The sequence below is a fragment of the Excalfactoria chinensis genome, chromosome 7 (assembly GCF_039878825.1).
Source record: "Excalfactoria chinensis isolate bCotChi1 chromosome 7, bCotChi1.hap2, whole genome shotgun sequence".
In the NCBI taxonomy this organism is placed as follows: Eukaryota; Metazoa; Chordata; class Aves; order Galliformes; family Phasianidae; genus Excalfactoria; species Excalfactoria chinensis.
In genome coordinates, this window is record NC_092831.1 from 16,439,038 (window position 1) to 16,460,000 (window position 20,963).

At 33.4% G+C, this 20,963-nt stretch overlaps 1 protein-coding gene across 1 annotated transcript in view; it reads right to left on the reverse strand.

Annotated features, from left to right (window-relative positions):
• Window positions 1–20,963, reverse strand: part of LOC140254695 (sodium channel protein type 2 subunit alpha-like) — a 54,872-nt gene that overhangs the window by 9,039 nt on the left and 24,870 nt on the right. Inside the window, exons 10-23 of the mRNA XM_072341560.1 lie at window positions 19,792–19,933; window positions 18,801–19,007; window positions 17,786–18,067; window positions 16,791–17,171; window positions 15,713–15,845; window positions 14,648–14,886; window positions 13,027–13,200; window positions 12,308–12,664; window positions 10,728–11,180; window positions 3,353–3,470; window positions 2,698–2,852; window positions 1,828–2,001; window positions 972–1,094; window positions 398–679 (exon numbers count right to left, since the gene is read on the reverse strand). Coding sequence (XP_072197661.1) covers window positions 398–679; window positions 972–1,094; window positions 1,828–2,001; window positions 2,698–2,852; window positions 3,353–3,470; window positions 10,728–11,180; window positions 12,308–12,664; window positions 13,027–13,200; window positions 14,648–14,886; window positions 15,713–15,845; window positions 16,791–17,171; window positions 17,786–18,067; window positions 18,801–19,007; window positions 19,792–19,933 — 3,220 coding nt within the window. The remainder of the gene's footprint in view (window positions 1–397; window positions 680–971; window positions 1,095–1,827; window positions 2,002–2,697; window positions 2,853–3,352; window positions 3,471–10,727; window positions 11,181–12,307; window positions 12,665–13,026; window positions 13,201–14,647; window positions 14,887–15,712; window positions 15,846–16,790; window positions 17,172–17,785; window positions 18,068–18,800; window positions 19,008–19,791; window positions 19,934–20,963) is intronic.

The following is a 20,963-nucleotide window of genomic DNA, read 5'->3' on the forward strand; positions in this document are numbered from 1 at the left end:
GAAAATCCCAGTTTTGTTTGTCTGTTTTGGGTTGTGTTGTTTTTGGTTTTTTTTTTTTGTTTGTTTGTTTTTGTTTTTTTTTTTTTGTTTTTTTTTATTTTTTTGGAGTGGGGTGGGGGGGAAGGAAAGTCTACATTTTTGCATATTTTATTTCTGTAGAACTGGAAAAGAGTGTCTGGATGCAAAAGGAAACTCATATTTATTTGGAAGGTATTCTATATTTGTCTTCTTCCAAAACAACTGTAGAATCTATGAGATTGTTACCATACTAAGTAGCTTCATAGAACACAAATATTTTATGCATATATTGTAAAATAATACTAAAAATTATGCTACTAAAAATGCTACTGCTACACAACTTTAAGCTGGAAAAATTTATCAAAATTTATACACTTACAACTTGAAGCAGAGAAAGATAACCAGCTCCAACATTATCAAAGTTTACTTTCACATTTTGCCATCGAACATCTGATGCAGTGCTACTAAGTTTTTCACACATAGTTTTGTTATTAACTTCATCTGGTTTGAATTGAAGTCCAGTTGTGGTGTTAACGCAGTAGAAGAACTTGCCAGCAAACAGATTTACTCCCATGATGCTGAAAATTAGCCAGAATGTAAGACAAACCAGAAGCACGTTCATTATGGATGGGATTGCTCCAGTAAGAGCATTCACAACCACCTAGTGAACAAACATAGAAAAAAACTTTTTAGAAACTATATACTCATATTTTTGCCTAAATAGCACTAAAAAGTTGGGGTTTTTTTGTTTTTTAAATAAAAGATGTAGAGTAAAACATCAGAATATATTAAAATAATGCATATAAACAAGGAAAAACATAATAGCATCATACACTACTGATTGCCTTGCAACTGCACACACAGTTCAGTGTTTCTCAGTGATTTAATGGTTTATTAGGCACATTTTTATCAAATTGTTTTGCACATTATTTCATGGTCTCCTTTTTTCTTACCCTCATTCCTTCGAAGCGTGACAAAGCTCTTAGAGGTCTTAAAGCCCTTAATGTTCGGAGAGATTTAATTGCACCAAGTTCTGAGAAACCAAGAGCATTAGCTACTAAGCTAACTAAGGAAACCTAGAAGAAAAAAACATTTTTATTATTGTTTTTTTAAAATATCCTCAAAATAAAAATGTAATGTCTAGAAGGAAGACAAATTTGATCAGGATATCAGGAGGGGAAGGGAATATAAATTCGTCTGTAAACTTCAGAGCAATTTAAAAAAAAAAAAAAGTTAATCTCTAGAAATTCACCTTGCAATCTAGTAAACAGTAGTTAAGTACTGTACTAGTCAAAATAAGGACTGCTGATTCGCATCATTTTGAAGTGATGCATTTGGCTATCACTACTCTTTGTTTTCCTCAAACCTTCTCTTTAACAATTGCCTCCTTGCCCTCCCATTCTTATTTTGCTGTCTTCATGACATTCTGATCTTCACAGTGCTTCACCAGTTAGTTATTAAGCCCAGGATCAGCCGTCCTACTCAAACCCTATGTGCTCCCTCCATCTCCCTTCCGTGCTTGCTTCCTCTTTGCTCTGCTACTGAATACAGAATATTGATATCCTTTCAGATAATACACCTCAATCACTAACTGGGACCCAAAACAATAAGACAAAAACTAAAGAGATGGAGTTAGCAATAACATATAAATGAAGTAGTATTTAATTACTTCTTACATAATTACAGTGGAAACATATTCAGTATATCATTCTCTTATTTTTCACAGCATATTTACATATCAGATTGGAGTTGCATAAGATGACCAGCCTATACACCAGAAATAAGTTACTTAGAGACTATAGTACCTACATCGACAATCAGGAAGTCCAGCCAGCACCAGGCATTAGTAAAGTAAGTTTGAAAACCATAAGCCACCCATTTTAGCACCATTTCCAGAATAAAGATGTAAGTGAAGATTTTATCAGCGTAGTCCAGTATGACCTTGATAGTCTTGCGCTGTTCAATATATATATCTTCAAAAGCCTGTAAAAAATGGGTTGCACGTAAGTCAGATATTAATAGGTCTTTGGAAACTAAGAAGCCATAGGAACTGATGAAAAAAAGACAAAATAAAATTGCTTTTTAGCTTTTTGTCTTTTACCTTGAAGATCCAGCATAAGCAGAGACTACGTGTATATTGTAAGTTTTAGATTGTTTAGATATCTCCTGATAATGGGATTACAGTACAATGACTAAAGTTGGCAAACAAGTTTTTAAAAAATGTGGTGATAGTCAACACTGAATTACAACCTGTCACTCTGATAAGCCCACTCGGGCTCAGACAAGGCAGTCTCCTGATGATAATAAATACAACCAACAGAAGTGAAAATTAAGAGAACGTGAACAAATCTGTTTCCATACCGCTTTTGAAGACAATTTTAATTTACATCTTAATAACTGTCCCAGTTATTGTTATAATTTCTTCAACAAGATTTTAAGTGTAATCCTCTTGATAAGATCTCCTTCATATATGTATCATCTTGTATTCATCATAACTGACCTGTAGAAGGTTATTTGACAACTGAATTTTTATGATTTTACATGCACTTGGAAAATATTCTGGGATCTGAGTTCCAAGGCTCTCAATTTTTTTCCTTAGTGAACACAAGTATGTTCTAACCATCTTTGATAAAACATTCCAGAAAAGAAACTTTTTCTGCGTGTGTAAGTTCTACTTACCAGAGTACCACTGCTGAGAAGAATCATGAAGACAATGAATGTTTCAAACCAGTTGTGTTCTACTATCCTGTAGCAAGTTTTCCTAAGGTTCCACCAGATTATTCCTCTTCTGCTTTCTATATTGCATCTACAGCATTTAAACTTCTGTATACAGCCTAACAATACAATGACAAGCCATTATAAGATTTTTGAATCATAGAATCCTTAGAGTTGGAAGGGACCTTTAAAAGACATCTTGTCCAACCCGCATTGCAATGAACATGGACATCCACATTCAGATCAAGTTGCTCAGAGCCTGATCCAGCGTTGCCTTGAAAGTCCCCAAGGATGGACAATGTACCACCTCTCTGTGCAACCTGCTCCAATGCCTCACCACCCTCACTGCAAAATACTTTTTCCTTATACTGAACCTAAGCCTCCCCTCTTTAAGTTTGAAATGATTTCCCCTTGTTCTGTCACCATCAACCCTGCTAAAGAGTCTGTCCCTTCTTTCCTGCAGCTCCCCTTTGTAGCTCCTACGAAAGTCAAAATTAATCACATTCTAAGACTTAAATCAGAATCTGGAACTGCAATGGCAAAAAAGCTTCCTTGAACTGCAAATGCTTGTTTCCAACAACTCAAATGCAATTGCTAGCTCCTAATTTCATTTTCATACCTTCTGTAAAACATGTCTGTAGCTCTGCTGCTTTTTCTGGTTCAGTCTCAGCTTTATCTTCTCCAAACAGAGCCAAATTAACTGTACTTCCTTCAGATGAGCTCGAAAGATTTATCTTCTGAAAATAAAAGTCCATAGTAGCAGTTATACTTCAATATTATTTATAGTTTTAGAACAGAAATTAATATTAAGCGTGCAACACACTGTACCAGTAACAATAAGAACAACACTTGTCACACAAACATCCACATATAGCAGTCAATGCTGTTGAAATGTGCATAAATCATCTCCTTTCTACTAACAGATAGAGGTATTATGCAATATTTCAATGAAGTTCAGAAATTCTGGAATTATAATACAATGTTAGAATTCCTAAGAAGTAACTACGAACAAGTAGATTATTTTTTTAATACTTTTTTTTTTTTTTTGTGGTCCACTATTTTCTTACTATATATGTTGCTATACTGATTTAAAATATGAATTATTCTGTATGCTTTAGATAATATATAATGGTAACTGCTTTCATCAGAGCAGTCTCCTCAACCTTGACTGCAAAGTTCTTTACAATACAAGCTAACTACTTCTGGCACGTAACAATTTGACAATAAAATTTTGTTTACATTCTTTTTGTTTTAATGTACTGATCGTTATATAGATTGGAAAAAGCTGAAGTAAAATCCAGGATTAATACAAAGTCCTGTTTCAAATTTGAACAGGAATTTGATCATTTCCCTAACACATATGTAAAATGAATTCCGCGTGCATTCTCTTAACATACACTTATCACTACATGAACACTTTTATGGGTTTTTCACATGTATTGAAAAATTTTGACTAGGAAAAAGTATGACCAATACATTTCAACTGGCATTAATATGCATTTATGCCTTTTCTTTTTTTGTCAATGCACATATGTACTGCATTGTGCATTCTGAAACTACTTGTTACTCTGGTACACATACTTGTACAGTTAACACCTTGAAAGAATATATATTTTTTTAATGATTGCGGTAGTACTAAAACAAACGCTAATAAAAGAATATATTCAATTTTATTTTTTATCATGTAATACCCTTGTATCTTGTACTCAGTCCATAGTCTGGAGATGTTAAATGAAGAATGTGGTGTCCTGTACACTTGATCTAGGTATGAGTACCAAACTAAGTCTAAGTAGTTTTTGTCACAGCATTCTCTGACATTTTATGACCTCATTATCAAAAGTACATAATGTCAGACACAGAGTCACTAAAACACAAGTAAAGTATTTAGGGAATGATGTAAGCACACTTGGTAAAACAGCCTGAATTTTGTACCATTTACATCATTTTCTTGAATTTGCTAGACTTACAATTAATAGGTATTTAAAATACAACAGACAAGTTAAACTAGTTACACCTCATTTTTAAAATGAGGAAGGACAAAACTATTTAAATAAAAGAAAATTCACTATTCATATTTAAGGTAAACATCTCTTTTCATTTTTAGAAGCATGAATTTTAAAATACAAATATTCACAGCAAATCTTTCCCCAGTTAGTAATCCTACTGGATCTGAGAACAGCATTATAACTCATTATTTTACGAATATTTTGCTTTCATCACTCCATGACACAGCTAATAGTATACAAAATGCTGCAGCAGGGTTGAAAACCTGAATTTATGAACTGAATTATAAAACACAAAAACAACTGCATCTTCATATTTTTTTTAACAATAAGGAAGTTTTGTGCCATATTGCTAGTAGAAATTACAAAAATCACGTAGTGCTCTGGGAAATCTAAGCTGTAAGTTAATTAATATATCCTTCTAAACAGATCATATGAATTCAAGTGAAAGAATACAGATTTTTAAGTGCAGGAATGGAAGAACAACTGTAAAAACAAAAGAAACTGACAAGAAACATAAAATCACAAGGTTGGAAAGGACCTACAAGATCATCTAGTCCAACTGTCCTCCCATCACCATTGCTACCCACTATGCTACTGAACCATCTCTTGTATCTCCTCATCCAGATGTCTCAAACGTTGCCAGGGACGGCGACTCCACCACCTCCCTTGGCAGCCATTCCAGTGCCTGACTGCTCTCTGAGAGGAAAAATTTTTCTTTATGCCTGATCTAAATCTCCTCTGGCACAATGTGTTTAGAACAAGAAGTCAGGTTTACTTTAAAAAATATATATCTTCTTGAATCTAGGCGGAAACTGGAAGCTCTATGAACTATTCTAATATAAAAGAAAGCTGGCCTGGTTTACACCTTCTTCTAATATATAAGTTACAATCCTGGTCTTGAAGAGTAACAGGTTTAATCACACTCCAGCTGCCTTCTTTATGTGGCATGCAAACATTTTTCACTCATATCATACAATATCACCACCACCAAAACTGGCAGTTAAAAAAAGAAATATGTACAGAAATATTTCTTGTTTTGACTAAATTTGACACAGTTAGCTTCTTTGCTATGCACAAAGTTTGCAAAGATTCCACAGATTTTATGAATTACTCCAGTGAGAGGAGTTTTAGGAGGGACAGTTTGTACTTCATCTTTGAGAACGTTTAGTTGAGGTTCAGAGTACACCAAACTAAGAGAGTATCACTGCTTATACACTAGATACTGGATTGAATGGATTAATCATGTACTCAAAAGTTGGTTAGGTGATAAGGCTAGCAAATCAGAAGCTAAACCATTTTTGCTCATTAATTTAATATTTCCCTCATTGCTACTTTACAATTTTTTAAATTTTTTTAGAATTTTATTTATTTATTTAAGATCAAGTTATTACTGTTGGCAGCAAAAAACTTATTCAGATTTTGAGTCTAATAACTTTTAAATACAAACTCCCTACTGTAGTGGTGTACTGTCAAAATTTGGAGCTCAGGATTTCTTTCTTATAGAGAACTGAAGGTATAACGGCACAAATCCAGTAAATATTTAACATCAAATTATCCCGCTGAAGACACTTTTGATCACTTGAGGTAATTAGTAAAGTGTAAAATTGTAGTGAGCATCATCTTAGATATAACAAATGAAAGCATGACAAATTGCAGATGATGAATTTACAAAAAAAACTCCACAAGACCAAATAATAATTCACTGATCATTCACATGGTGCAACCTACTGTGTGTCAACTTATAAACAGTGCACTTTTTAATACTCAAACAGTAAGGAAAAATCCAATATAGTTCTCAAATGCCAAAGCAAAGAGCAAATGATCTTAACATAGCTGTTAATGACAAATAAAAGGAAAAAACTGTAACATATAAATGAAAAAATAAACAAAAGCCAATAAGAGAGAAGTGAGAAAATAAATTACTAGTGTTTCTTAAAAGAAGGAAGACAAAAAAATGAGCAAACAGTTCACAATTCTCTACCTATTAAAGCCGATTGCTGGTAACAATTTATAACAAATATTCTCTTTGGAGAATGTGTTTCAGAAACTTTTTTTGAAGAAGAGTATGCAATAAATATTACTATGTAGAAATGAAACAAACTCTCAGCAAACTTGTTACACCACCTTCATTCTACAAATTGTATATTTCCCCGCTTAATCTGTTCGATTTTCAGCAAGAAATACCTAATTATTCCATCTAGCCTGACTGCTCCCTGAATATGTATATTTAGCATAATTACAGCCAGTAAAATCACTTTTGAGGGTGTCTTTTTTATCTATACAGAGTAAAAAATAGGCATTTCTATGGAAGGCTCAAACATGACTACAAAGTTTTTTCCATGTGGGCTTTCTTTTTTTTCTTGAGAATCCCAGTGTACCTCACTGCATCTATATCTTGCGGAAAAATTAAATCGATATGCATGCCTTCTCTTAAGATACATAGGAGGAAAAAAAAAATAGTAAGAATCACAGTATCGCTAACAAAGTAATAATAAGGTGATATAAGCTACAAAGAAAAATTCAAGAGCTTTCAATTAAAATATCCTAAATCCCTGATTTGCTATTTCACATGCTGTCCTACACCTGTCCAAATTCATGGCAAAAGAAGCCTGAAAACAGAGCAAGGTCACATAAACAATATCTATCAAATCTGAATCATGGCTCCATATGCAGCACCAGTAGAACTCTACAGTATGATTTATTTAAGTGCCTTTTCTAAAATGGTTAGAAAAATTGTAGGGAAGACATTTTCCATTCCATCTCTCTGAACCAGCTTGCAAGACGAAGGCACAGCAGTGAGATCTGAAATACTTCTAATACATAACACAGCACAAAAGAATACACAAGAAATTGTGCAGGATACTACAAGAAAATCAGATTAACAACAACAACAAGAAGTACATGGGAAATGATCCCAAAACATTAAGTGCAAATTCCCACTTATTCTAAAGAGATAATCAAGAATAGGAAATATGCAACTGATATAACTAATGTTTGCTTCATATTTTTCGAGTTCCTGAGTTTAGAGTTTTGTGAGGGTCATATTTGCTACCCTGTTTTTAAAAGCAGTTGTCTTAATTGCAGTCTGATGCTTTATTTTCATAATTATCGTATTCTTCTTGCTCACCTTTCTCTATTTTTTAAAGAGCCTGGATTGATTTAGACACCTAAATCTTACTTGAAAAATTTGACTAAAATTTTGTGTTTAAAGTACAACTGAACTAAATTCACAAAAAACCCACAATTATTCATGATGAAGATGTACAGTGATGAGCTACTAACTTCCAGTGTTAGGCAGAATATAACTACACTACATCATTGCAGACACATCCAAAAGGAGTATGCATATGCAAGATAATAATAATAAAAATAAGAAACTTGTTTGATTGTTCCCAGGAATACAACTTTCATTCTATTATTTTAGCTTCTCCTAAAAAAAAAAAAAAAAAAAAAAAACAAAAACAAAAACAACAACAACAACAACAACAAAAAACCCACACACACACACAAAAAAAAACCAACAACAAAAAACTGCAGTAGAAATGAAAACCAAACCATTTTGAACAAATATGAAACAATTTATGTTAAAAGTTATAAACATTTTAGCATATATGTAATTATAACATTAAAGAAAATCATTAGGCATTGGGCAAATGAACACAATCACAAAATGCCTGTAGTTACATGACATTAAATACATGGTTGAACAGATGAACAGAACAAATGAAGATTACCTTTCCATTTTCTCAAAGCCACAGGCTGCTAATCATTTTAGACCCCGAATAGTCTTGAGAACAATTCAGTTAACAATAACCAAAGTCTACAAAGCATGCAGGTTATGCAACAGAAGTAGTACAGAAAATATCAAAGATGTAACAAGGACAGAGGAACATGTTGGGGTTCCCCCCAACCATGCTGTGATATGAGTCATGGGACTCAGTGGCTGTGCATGTTTCCACTACATTGCAATGGATGGGGAAAAATATATTGTAACTGAGTAGCATGCAGGCCAGTCAATCTCAAAAGTGATCATATGTATGTATGATTCTTTCAGATAACCTGTGTAAACGTGCTGACACGTTGCTCTGCCTGGTTAAAAAGCACCAGAGCTGCATTCTTGACTGATCCAGCTTGATTTTACTCCTGTGAGAAGAATGGTACGCAATGAAGTTAAAACATGGTACCCCTTGGGCTGTTTGGGTTCTGGAAACAGTAGAAGTATGGACTGATATTCATTTAAATATGTGCTTTTGAGACATATTACACATTTTCAAAACATAACATTTATTACTGAGTTTAGAGCTTTAGGAATATCCAATGACATACAGAGAAATATAAAATAAGCAGAATATCTGAGGCTCATAAGCTTAACTTTGACCTGAAACGTAAAGAACAGTTATTCCTAATCTTCAATACATCCTACATGTGTATCTAGGATACATGTTCAGAAAGAAGCCATGTGACAAAAGGAAACAAAACAGAATTCAATTGTACTGGGTCAAACATGAAAACTCCTGGGTAAATAATATCATCAATAGTTTAAAGTGCAATATGGATTGCAATAGACTTGTTTATCAGTTCTTAAATACAGAACAGTTAAGAACCAAGTGCCCACAACTTCTGCATAATTTGCAAGCAAGATGTAGATTTATCATTTAGCAGAATGGGAGAAGAATTCCTGAATTCATCAGACATTCCTTCCACAAAACCAGGATATATTCAAACATACAAAGGCCAGCATCCTTCATCTTGATTAACAGCAAGTAAAAAAGGTAGCAGCTGTTCTACAGATATTATAGCTTCCCTACAATGCCAAATTAATACTATAAAATAAGTTATGAATATCTGTTTGTTTCTTAAGGGGTCTCTTTTAAACCTAAGGTCTTCTCTGTTGAGAGATCAACATAATGCATAGAGAAACAGAATCCCCAAAAAGCAGATGGAAAAATAATAATAAAAAATCAGACGTCCACAATTTCAATAGCTTTTTTCCTGACAAATGCAATAAAATTACTCATTATATTCTACATTAAAAGAAACACTTTAAGAGTCACCTTATTACACCTTTCAAATGAAATCTGATTAGACTTTGTTGCAACAAACTCATTTCCAAAATTAATTGGAAAGAATAAGGTCAAATTCATTGCCAACATAAAACACTGAAACCAAGAAAAAAGAAAACAACAAAAACAATCAAAACACCAAAACAATCTAGACATAGCAATCTAGACTGGAGCAGGGATGTCTGCATCAGCAGCAACACTCCTAAAAGCCACTTCAGTTTAAGTTAAAGCAGATGTCTTTGAAGTGGCTGCTGCAAAATTCCCTCAAAAATTAAATATTTTCATTAGTAGTTATTTTTTTTCCTCTTTTTTTTTTTTTATATGTCATTTTCACTTTATAATACTAACACTGTTCTCCTGGCTTTTCCTCATAATGTAAATTCAGAACTGAAAAACTGTTACTGCTATAATTAGCTTCAGTTAGTACCTGGTTAGCTTATCCCGTACAAAGCTGAATACAGTGGGTGTTAGAAATCAGATGCAAATAGCATTTCTATCTATCTATCTATCTATCTATCTATCTATCTATCTATCTATATTTATTATTATTATTTTGAGATGTCTATTAATTGTTTTTTTAACAGCAGTTTACTTTCATCCTTAATTCATGGAAACACTATGCTCATATACAAAACCAGTGTCCTTTGTCTGCTTATTCTGTACATATTAATTCGTCTATCCGCCTGAAAAATTTGGAGAAAGGCTGATTTTACAACTCTTTTATAAGCGGTTTCATATGTCTTTATATAATTTTGCCTATAGCTCCTTGTTTCTCAGTTCACAATTAATTCTCAGTCCAGTAATCTGAAATTATAATCATTATCTATTTGCAACAAGGAAGTACTACTACAAGAAAGTACAAGTGTTTTATGACAGAAGATCACAAAAACTCATTCATATAAAATGGAAGTTATTTAAATCTTACCTCCTTACTTTCCTCCAAATCTGAGTCACTACTAAACTCTTCCGTATTTAGATGTTCAAAGTCAGATTCTCCAACAGCTATCGGTACTGTAACAGTAAGGCTTGGGTTGTTTATGAACAATGGATAGTCACTGCTTCCTACAACACCAGCTGTTCCATTCTCATTGTTGTGGTAAGTTGTATCTATCTTTATTTCAGCAGTGGTACAGTTGGAAATGCAATGGTGTCTTTCATCATTAATCTGATCTGTTGCTGTTCTTTCATTTGCAGCCACTTGTTTCCTCCAGCAAGATTTTTGGATATATTCACCTACTTTTTCCTTCACATAAGCTATTCCCTTCTGAATTCTTGCAACAGCTATCTGTAAATTATTCATTTCATTATCATCATCGGTAGGAGAAAGGCTGTCTGAACTAAATGAACTCAGCAGCAAGGCCAGAAAAAGATTCAATACCTGAAAGCAAAGAAAATACACCTGGGTTTCTTAATTCATATATTTCTTCTATCAGCAAATATAAACAACTTAGTTTTCATGTTCTCTTCCACTGCATGATTCTGGAAATTCAATAGTAAGTAAAATACAATGCAACAGAACACCTGCCCAACATGCAATGCAGTTTCTTTTTTATAATAGTGAAACAGTAATACAAGATACAAAACTTCAGCTCTCATCATCTTCCCACCTTAAAATAGAATAAATTTCAGTTATTTTATAATAGTCCAGGGTTCAACAAGACTCAAAAGGTATTGGATAGAGCAGCATCCAATTAACTTGTAGAACAGCAGCTCTTAAGGTCTTCAGACCAAGATCTAGGCAGCTCTGAAGACAGTAAAACTATGCTGTTGGGAACAGCGAGTTAATAAATATAAATCATATTTTAAAAGACAAATTTATACCTGGGAATGTACAAACTGGACTGATGCTTTCCTCTTTCAGAGAGAAAAAAGGTACTGATTTTAAAACGTTTGTAAATAGCACTCAAGAATTGGAAAGAAAATGCGAAGTATTTGAACCTGTATTTTAAGCAATATTACCGCCTTCCTATTCAAATTTCCTTTCCCACACTGTGTGAAAAGTCAGAATAAAAGCAGGGTTCAAAATGGATTAAACTTCAGAGTCAAAGAATTTTAAAGCAGTCTTTTTGACAGAAAACAGCGGGGAAAAAAAAAGAAAGAAAAAGAGAACAACTAGCTATATGTAAATTCAAGTGATGCCTCCACTGATTAAGAAGGAAAGGCCCTGATAAGTTTGTTTCTGACAATAGCAATCTCCCATCCAAGGTGAATATTTGTGGTGCCTATGCTACTCTAAGTAACCAGATTAGTCCACAAAACCATGAACACATGATGCATGTCATTCTCACTCATATCCACTGCATTTTACTGAGAGATCCATCCTCCATTTTGAGGATTTTACTTAGGATCAGAAATATAATATGCAGAATTGGTATTCATAGCATTCAAAATCATAAAAAAAACCAAACATTTAAGTAACACATTTAATGCTACAAAACTGCTTCATTACTTGTTTCATTATCATTCTTTCTCTACATTAATTCGCTGTGTATTTTGGCTACATACCACTAGGTTTCCAATCACCATGACCATCATGAAGACAGTAAGGCACATAGGCTGGCCAGCAACCTCCATGCAGTCCCACATTGTTTCTATCCATTCTCCACACAGCACTCGGAATACGATCAAGAAAGAGTGGAAAAAATCATGCATGTGCCAGCGTGGAAGTTCACAGTCACTGGAGATCTTGCAGACACATTCCTTGTAGCTTTTTCCAAACAGCTGCATCCCAACCACAGCAAAAATGAACACAATGATGGCCAGCACCAGGGTCAAATTGCCCAAAGCTCCCACTGAGTTGCCAATAATCTTAATCAGCATATTTAGAGTTGGCCAGGATTTTGCCAGTTTAAAAACTCGTAGCTGAAAAATGAAAATACAGACATTATTTGTAGTAGTTACAAAAATGCTCTAGAAATATTATAATAAAGCATTCATTTTTCTGAAGGGGAAAAGAATGATCCTTTAAAGATTAAGTAATTTATGAAATTTGTAAATCCTACATTTTAAAAGAAAAATTACACTTTGGTAACTTTCAGATATGGCATCAAACAAGACTACAAATATTTATTTACATCCTCTCTCAATACATGGTAAAAAAAACAGTATTAACGTAACATCAGTAATATATTAGCATACAAATGGTACAATTCTATTTGCATACATACAATTAAAATTTGGAACACTACACATAATGCATTAGCAGATATCATTTATTGATTTACCAATCTGAATGATCGCAGAACAGATAATCCATCCACGTTTGCCAGAAAAAGCTCCACCAAACTAAGGGTAACTATAAAACTATCGAAAATATTCCAGCCAACTTGGAAATAATAAAAAGGATCCATGGCAATTATCTTGAGAACCATTTCTGCTGCAAAAATTCCAGTAAATACCTAGAAGAAGAATGTGTGTTACTAACTTACAAATGACTACAAATTAGCCGAACCAGAAGACAAAGAACAACATATAATGACAACGCTCTTACAGCAGAACGTCAGTAAGAAATAATATCACAAAGATAAGCATCATAATCAAAATGAGCTGCAGTGCAATTCTATTTAATTTCAGTTAAACCTGAGATGCATATATTATCTTGTGAAGAACAAACCATATCTAATGCATCTCCTTTTTGCTCCCCACCTGCACTACATCTAAGCAAAGGGATATTTCCCAGCATGATAGATGCTCTTGCCACAATGGAAGCTCCTTTAACTAACATGTAGAAAATATATGAAATGATCACAAAGTGGAGAGTGATGTGCTACTAAATCAGTTCTACAGAATTCACAGTGACAATCTGCATGCCTCCTCTTTGCTAACTGCCAAAATGGTCAATTCTGTCAAGGCTCATGTTTGAAGTAAAACTTTTCTGCTCCTGACAGGGTACATAGGCAGTATATAATGCTTCTGAAAAGAGGACAATCCATTGTATTTATTGTAAGCATATGCCCACCTGCATCTAAAAAACCACATCAACATGTTTTACTAGGAAGATAAATTATATTTAAAAAAAATAAAATAAAATCAAGAATATTCAATAGTCTTTTCAAGCATATTCCAATATTGCCATCATGTTTTCAACATTTTGAAGCTGAAATTCAGGTCTGTACACAGCTCCTTGGTCATAATCTATAGATTTGTTCAGATGAGCTGCTCAAGATGCTCTTCAGCTGTGTGTGCATGGCCATCCAGAACATGGCTTATCTTTCACACCACTGTTGAAATGCACCATCCACTGTTTCACTGTGCACACATCCACTGGCTGGTCTCCACAAACATTCAGAAAACTCATGAATGGCAAAGGGTGCAATATTTTTTCACATGGGGGAAAATCAGTTACACACCTTTGCTTCATACTCCCATGTCAGACTGCCCGTTTGCTGCTACACGTCACGAGCAAGAAGATGTAATGAAATAATGATGGAAAGATTCAATCTTTACTACTATATCAACAACATCTGCTACTGATGTTGTGGGCCAATATAAAGAGTAAACACATTATTTTTGGAGCAACCCTCTCATTAAAGATGCTCGCAGTAAAAAGGATCTAATTTAGCACAAATATTTGTTGTAATACTGAAAAAAATCAAATCAGATTTCTTCTTTTTTTTTTTTTTTTTTTTTTTTTTTTTTATCATCCAAAATCTGGTCAATGAAATCTATTTGCAGGAATGTCAGTATGGAAATCATACTCTTTAAAATAAGTATTATTTGTAGACAACATTCAGCACAGTTAAACATTTTTTTTTTGTGAGATGATAATTTCTCCATTAAAAAGAAATCATTTTGATTTGATTTTATGTTCAGATAATATCAAACAATATATTTTGATGGACTTACCTGATTTCCTACTTTAAGTGTATTGTTAAAACTGTCCGTCATTGGATAATGCTCCATGGCCATAAACAGTGTGTTTAAAATTATGCAAATAGTGATAGCCAGATCAACAAGTGGATCCATGACAATAAACGAAACTACACTCTTCACTTTTATCCAAAACTCACAACAATTCCAAATTAAGTATGTGTGGGCAAACTTGTACCAGCAGGGTGGACATTTTTGTCTGGATTCTTCAAGTTCTGAAGGGAAAAAAAAAAAAAAAAAAAAAAAAAAAGAGAGAGAGAAAGAAAAAGAAAGCAGAACAAAGAAGTTGTGAATAAAGTGTTTTTTGTTTTAATTGGTTTAATTGCTTTTTCCTGGAATCATTAACGATGTACAGACGAATCTTCAACATACATATAGTTGCAGACTGAAATAGTATAAGATTAGAATAAATATTTTACACAGTAAAACTTCAACTTCACAATCAACTCAAACGTCAGTTTAATTATTTTCAAGGCAAGTAATATTAATTTCAGTTTTTGAAAACTAAACAAGCTTTTTCAAGAGTATCATTACCAATAGTGTCACTATTCCAAATAATCCTACCCCCCCCAAAAAAAAACTCTCTTTTAACTAAGGCCTAATATTTATTTTAATATTATTTTCCTATGATTAGTAGAACATTTCTATCTGTAACTCTATTGCTGAATATTAATCACAGAATTGTAAGATTTGGAAGGGACTTCCAGAGATCATCTCCTACAACTTCCCCTACAAAGCAAGATACTTAGGGTACACAAAAGTGCCCAGGTGGGTTTTGAGTATCTCCAGAGAAGGAGACTCCACCACCTCTCTTTTCAGCCTGTTCCAGTTGTCTGTCACTGTCCACATACATTTTATCTGTTTTAGTACGGTTTTAGCTTAGGCTCCTTCCTTCACTTCTTTAACTATATACATGCACTTCCTTCCTATCAATTATTTTCAAGGACTATTTATTTTTGTCTCCTGTACTTGCAAGTGATACAATACATGCATACCTATGACTATGTCAAGAAAATTCATTTATCTGCAGTTATAACACACCTTCCATTGTATTTGTGATAATGCCAGCTATACTCATGGCTCTTTGTCTTAGATTGGGATCCTCCAGCAAATCCATTGGTATTTGGTATGAGCTTGAACGCCTCTTTTTTATTTCCATTTCTGCAGTAGTACTCTATGAAACAAACAAAGGAGGAGGGGGATAAACTAAATTCACCTTTAGAAATGCTGACAGAATAGGTATCAGAAAGACTCTTCAGTTTCAATGAATTTATAAATATATGCAACTTCCTGTTTGTGCCATTACATTAGGATTTTTTCCACTGTAGCATAAACCTAGTGTTTGCTTTTTAAGAGGGTATTTTCATATCACACTTCCAAATACTGTTAAGTAGTTTATAAAGTACTACAAAATAGTTTTGGTATTTAATTTCCAAATCACTATGGTATTATAATTAATTACCATTTACTTCATATTAAACACAGGAAAATTTTGGAGATCTCCGCCAAAGAAAGAAATCAAACCTGTTATATCACGGGAACCAGAAAAAATAAAAATAATAATAATAAAAAAAAAATCAGAGTTCCTAGTTCCATGCTTTCTTGATCTATTCTTCAATTCCAAACAAGTTTGATCACAAGATACTTACAAGAAGTGATTATAAGAACTTATAAGGAAGTTTCTGCAATAACAACTATTCTCTAAAAGTAACTTCTGTGGATCAGCCTGGATCTCATTCTTAAAAACTAAATATATCTATACATTGAACAGCTACAATCTCCAACTGATTTTACAAGTTTCAAAAACAACAACAACAACAACAACAAAATAAAAAAATCACAGACTGACCTATCTGACCCCCTCAAATGGATATTTATTCAGTACAGAGACGCATGCATTTGTTTGCTATGCAGGTTTATAAAAATATGCTATTTTGTTCTTTTTCATTTTCATGCCTCTTACTTCTGAGCAAATCACTTTAAGAATCATTTTCATTACAGTAAGATGTACAAAGGCATTCAGAATCTCTCAATCACTCCCAAGGCATTCCATTTCAACACATTCTCTGGTGCAATGAGTAAATATCACAAAATTTGGGGTACAAAAAAATTTCCTTACATTGTCATCAGTTGTTGGTTTGTCTATTATCACCTCCGGCAGAAGCTGCCCTGTAGGTGACAAGAGAGATGGAGGTCTATCCAGTAAAGAAACCACTCCATTGCAATCCACAGTGCTATGCATCTTCCCATTCACTGGAAACAGTGTCAGCCTTCTCGATGATCTGCTGGCCTGACTAAAGTTACTGCCACGTCGTTCACTGTGTCTCAGTGGTACAAAAAGAGAACCTCTTCTGCTTCCGTTATCATCAAATGCACTGTGTTCATCATCAGCAAAGTCATTTTCTGATCCTATCTCTTTTCCACGATCTCTAAAACTGAAAAGACTTGTTCTGCTACTACGTCTGGGAGAAAACAGGGAGCCACGAATGCTTAGTAAAGACTGTAAAGGAAACAAACAAATTCACTGGCTGAGAATTTACAATATACAGTATGGATGTAGATTCATAATGCTAATTTATATTCCCTAGGAATTTTCCATTTTTATTCTTAATACAATACCACTGGTAGACTAGTAGAAAGATGCGAATTATCTGAATAGGTAAATTTACAGTACACTTAAAACAATTCTTAGAGAACAGAAGGCGAATATGCACGAGGCCACAGCAATTGCTATTTCTGTATTAGAGAGGAAATAAAGATTTTAGGAATTCTAATGATCCACGCAGATCATGAATTATGTTAGAAGATTTCAAGTGTTTCATATCCTTAGTCCTCTACATTGATATATTACACTTAAACTTTCCTTTTATGAATTAAAAATGAATTTCTATTTCAAACGAACTATGATGATTTCATACTGCCATGTACCCTGCTGAGAACCACCAGGTCCCAAACAATTAAATGACATCAAAACACTTGCCAGACGCAGTTAGTACTTAAAAAAATGCTAATTATTTTACTAAGTTGTACTACTTCGAAAGGTTACAGTGAAGTTAGCTTGATGTTACAGTTATCTCACAACTCCAAACAATAAAACTTAAATATTCACAGCACCTGGTGGGGTGATGTGAGTCGGGTCCCATAAGCAAGTTTGTTGCCATCGAAAGAAAATCTAAAACCTTTCCTTCTGATACTGCCATCTGATTCCGATTTTGAAAGCGTTGTATCTTTCATGTTATCCTCTTCCCCAGAATGCTCCCTCTGCCTTCTTTTCTTCCTTCTATTTCTCCTTTCTTTGGCACTTTTTGAGCTAAGCTTGGATGCTTCAGAAGAACTGTCTGAGGGTCCACTTTCACCACCAAACTCTGTCATCTCTATTGCAGCTGCTGCAATTGCCTGTCAAAGTAAATATTTTAATGTAACATTAAAAAATATTTGAACTACCAGATGCTTTAAAATTACAAAGTATGTCAAGAATGCTATAGTGCTCATTTCTGAAGTTCATATCATGACTTTCAAATGTGTAACAAAAGCCTAAATAGGTTTGTGTTTGGGAGGGGGGAAAGGCAGGTTTTTTTGTCTGTTTGTTTTTTAAATTAGTTTCAGCGAATGAAATTGCATGTGCAAGAGCCAGATGCAGGTGTAGTTGATTCTACCTTATCTCTGTAAAATAACTATATCTATTATTGTAAATGACAGCTTCCTTAAGATGCTTTTAGGGGAAAAAACTTTGGGGGCAGTACTTCCACTCTTTAATAATACAAGCAGAGTAAATAAGTCAAATATACAGACAAAACATTTTAGGTTTAACAGAGGCTGGACAAGCATTTCACACCTACTGCAATTACTTTAAAGCTTGGAATTTGAGAAAATCATCAGCAGTTAGTAGATATAGCCCCAGATAAGCAATTGCAATCTGTGGGTACTTCTTATTCTCAGTTCAGAAATCTTTCAACATCAAAATTTCATCAAAATTAGAAGAGATGTGTGAGATAATACCTCACAAGTACTTTAGATCCCTTTCTCTACATCTTTTAATTAAATTTAGAAGTTATCTAATTGTGAGTTTTGTTTTGAATGAAAAGCATGCAATGAGGTATGCTAAAGTCCAAATTCTTTTAAAAAATACCTGAGCTTCTTCTTGCTGCTTCTTCAGCTGTTCAAGCATCTGCTGCAAGTCTGCCTCCCTCTGTTCTGCTTCAACCATAGTTGCTTGATTTTGTTCTTCATATGCCATGGCAACCACAGCCAAAATCAAGTTAATCAGATAGAAGGAACCCAGAAAAATGACAAGAACGAAAAATATCATGTATGTTTTGCCAACAGCTCGTAACGTCTAGAAGAGAAGAAGAAAAATATTTCTTCTGATGAAGACAAACATCAATTCCACTATTCAGAAACACTGAGCCTGAAAAGTGCAAAACTATAAGTTCAGTTGTTCTTGTGTCCATAATACTATGCAAAATTATATGAATTAGAAAGCAATGGAAATAAAAGAAGCTTTAATGGATATGAAAAAAATAAAAATAAAAAAAAATAAGGATCCCGTTGCTTTGTGGCAAACCTACTTTAAAGCCTGATAATCTTGAGAAGGAAGTGTGATGGGTATAATTAATATAAATCACAAATAAAAGATTGGATGCTTAGTATGCTTGGAGCATATTAGCATGCTTTCCATTTGAAATAAAAAAGGAGTTAAAGATGGCACAAATGAATAAATAATTTTAAAGATAATGCTTACTACAATTAACAAATTTTTACATGCTGTGTAATGAAAAACTGTAGTAAGAAAATCAGCTCAAAGATGTGCTTTCAGTAACAAAAAAAACCCACCAGGATTAAAGGTGCACAAGTTAAGATTCATTCACATTTTGCTGTCAGAGAATATAGACAATAAAAATGAAAGCAATGAACAAAAAACCCTTATGTACCTACACAGAACTCACGTGAGATTTTGTACTAAGTGCCCATAACTGCTTAATTCTGCAACTGAATTTGTTTCTAAATGCTGCACTTTTTCAACTGCTGTCTATAGCTGTGATACATAACATAAACAAAGGTCCTTCACATGTTTGTTTTACGGACAATCAGAAACTAAGTATTTTTTACTACTTACTCACCAGCTGATAAAGATTTTCCCAGTAGTCCTGTGTCATAAGTCGAAACAGGGACAAGAAAGCCCAACTGAATGTGTCAAAACTAGTATATCCATAGTTAGGGTTTCTACCTGCTTTCACACAGATAAACTCTTCTGGACATTTACTAGGAAAACAAAAGGAAAAAAAAAATACAACCAACCAACCAATGCTTTTAAAAGAACACTTAACATTAAAACTGTTTTTAAAATTATTCTACATTGAGGTTCTAATAAAGATTCATTATATCTAACCTGGGAAGGGGGCCTCTGCTATCTGTTGCTTACAGTTTAAAAGCTATTGAAGAAATAAACATTGTTTTTATTTTAAAGCCAGAAAGTAACAAACAAATAACTGAAATCTCTTCAAAATTTCTTTCAATTTCATAACCAAAATAAAACTTATTCCACAGAATAAAGAATTCCACGGAAGAGAAAGAATGTCAACGTAGATATTTCACATTAAATTTTGTATGCCTGCAGGGTTGTTACCCCAGATTTCTTAGTTTCATCAATTTTATGAAGAATTTGTCAAGTCAAATTCACAAATTCTTCCAATTCCAGAGCAGGAAGTAACTGCCACAGTGATACTTCAAATTTCTGAAACTGCATATCTGTTTTTATATTAGGCGATCACAAACTTTTGTCTATAATAGGCACACAATGTCCCTGGTATGATTCTATTCCTGAAAAAAAAATAAATGAGGTTTTTTTCCATATCTACACATAAATATGTGTAAATATAACATACATGTGTGTACATATAATATACTTATTTACACACAAATATATAATATAAAATTATCTAATGACTTATACACATACATAAAATATCTACAAAGAAAGATTAAATATATCTGTTTTAAAAACATAATTATCAAAAAAACAACAGATGAAGTAATATAACAAACTAGAAATATGGAATTGTTACTAATAATTGTTACAAAGAGAGACCAAGACAGAGCCATGTATGAAGTCCACTGACAAAAATACAAGAGATCTTCCCAAAACTTAAGTCCAAGTGCCTGTTTTAGGGATGTAAAATGACAAGAAGTCATTAGAAGTATGTTTTGAAGTAACTGATAATGCAATATCCACTTGTTGAAACAATAACTTTTCTAGTTACATTAGAGCTTTAAAAATAAATTCACAGCAAAA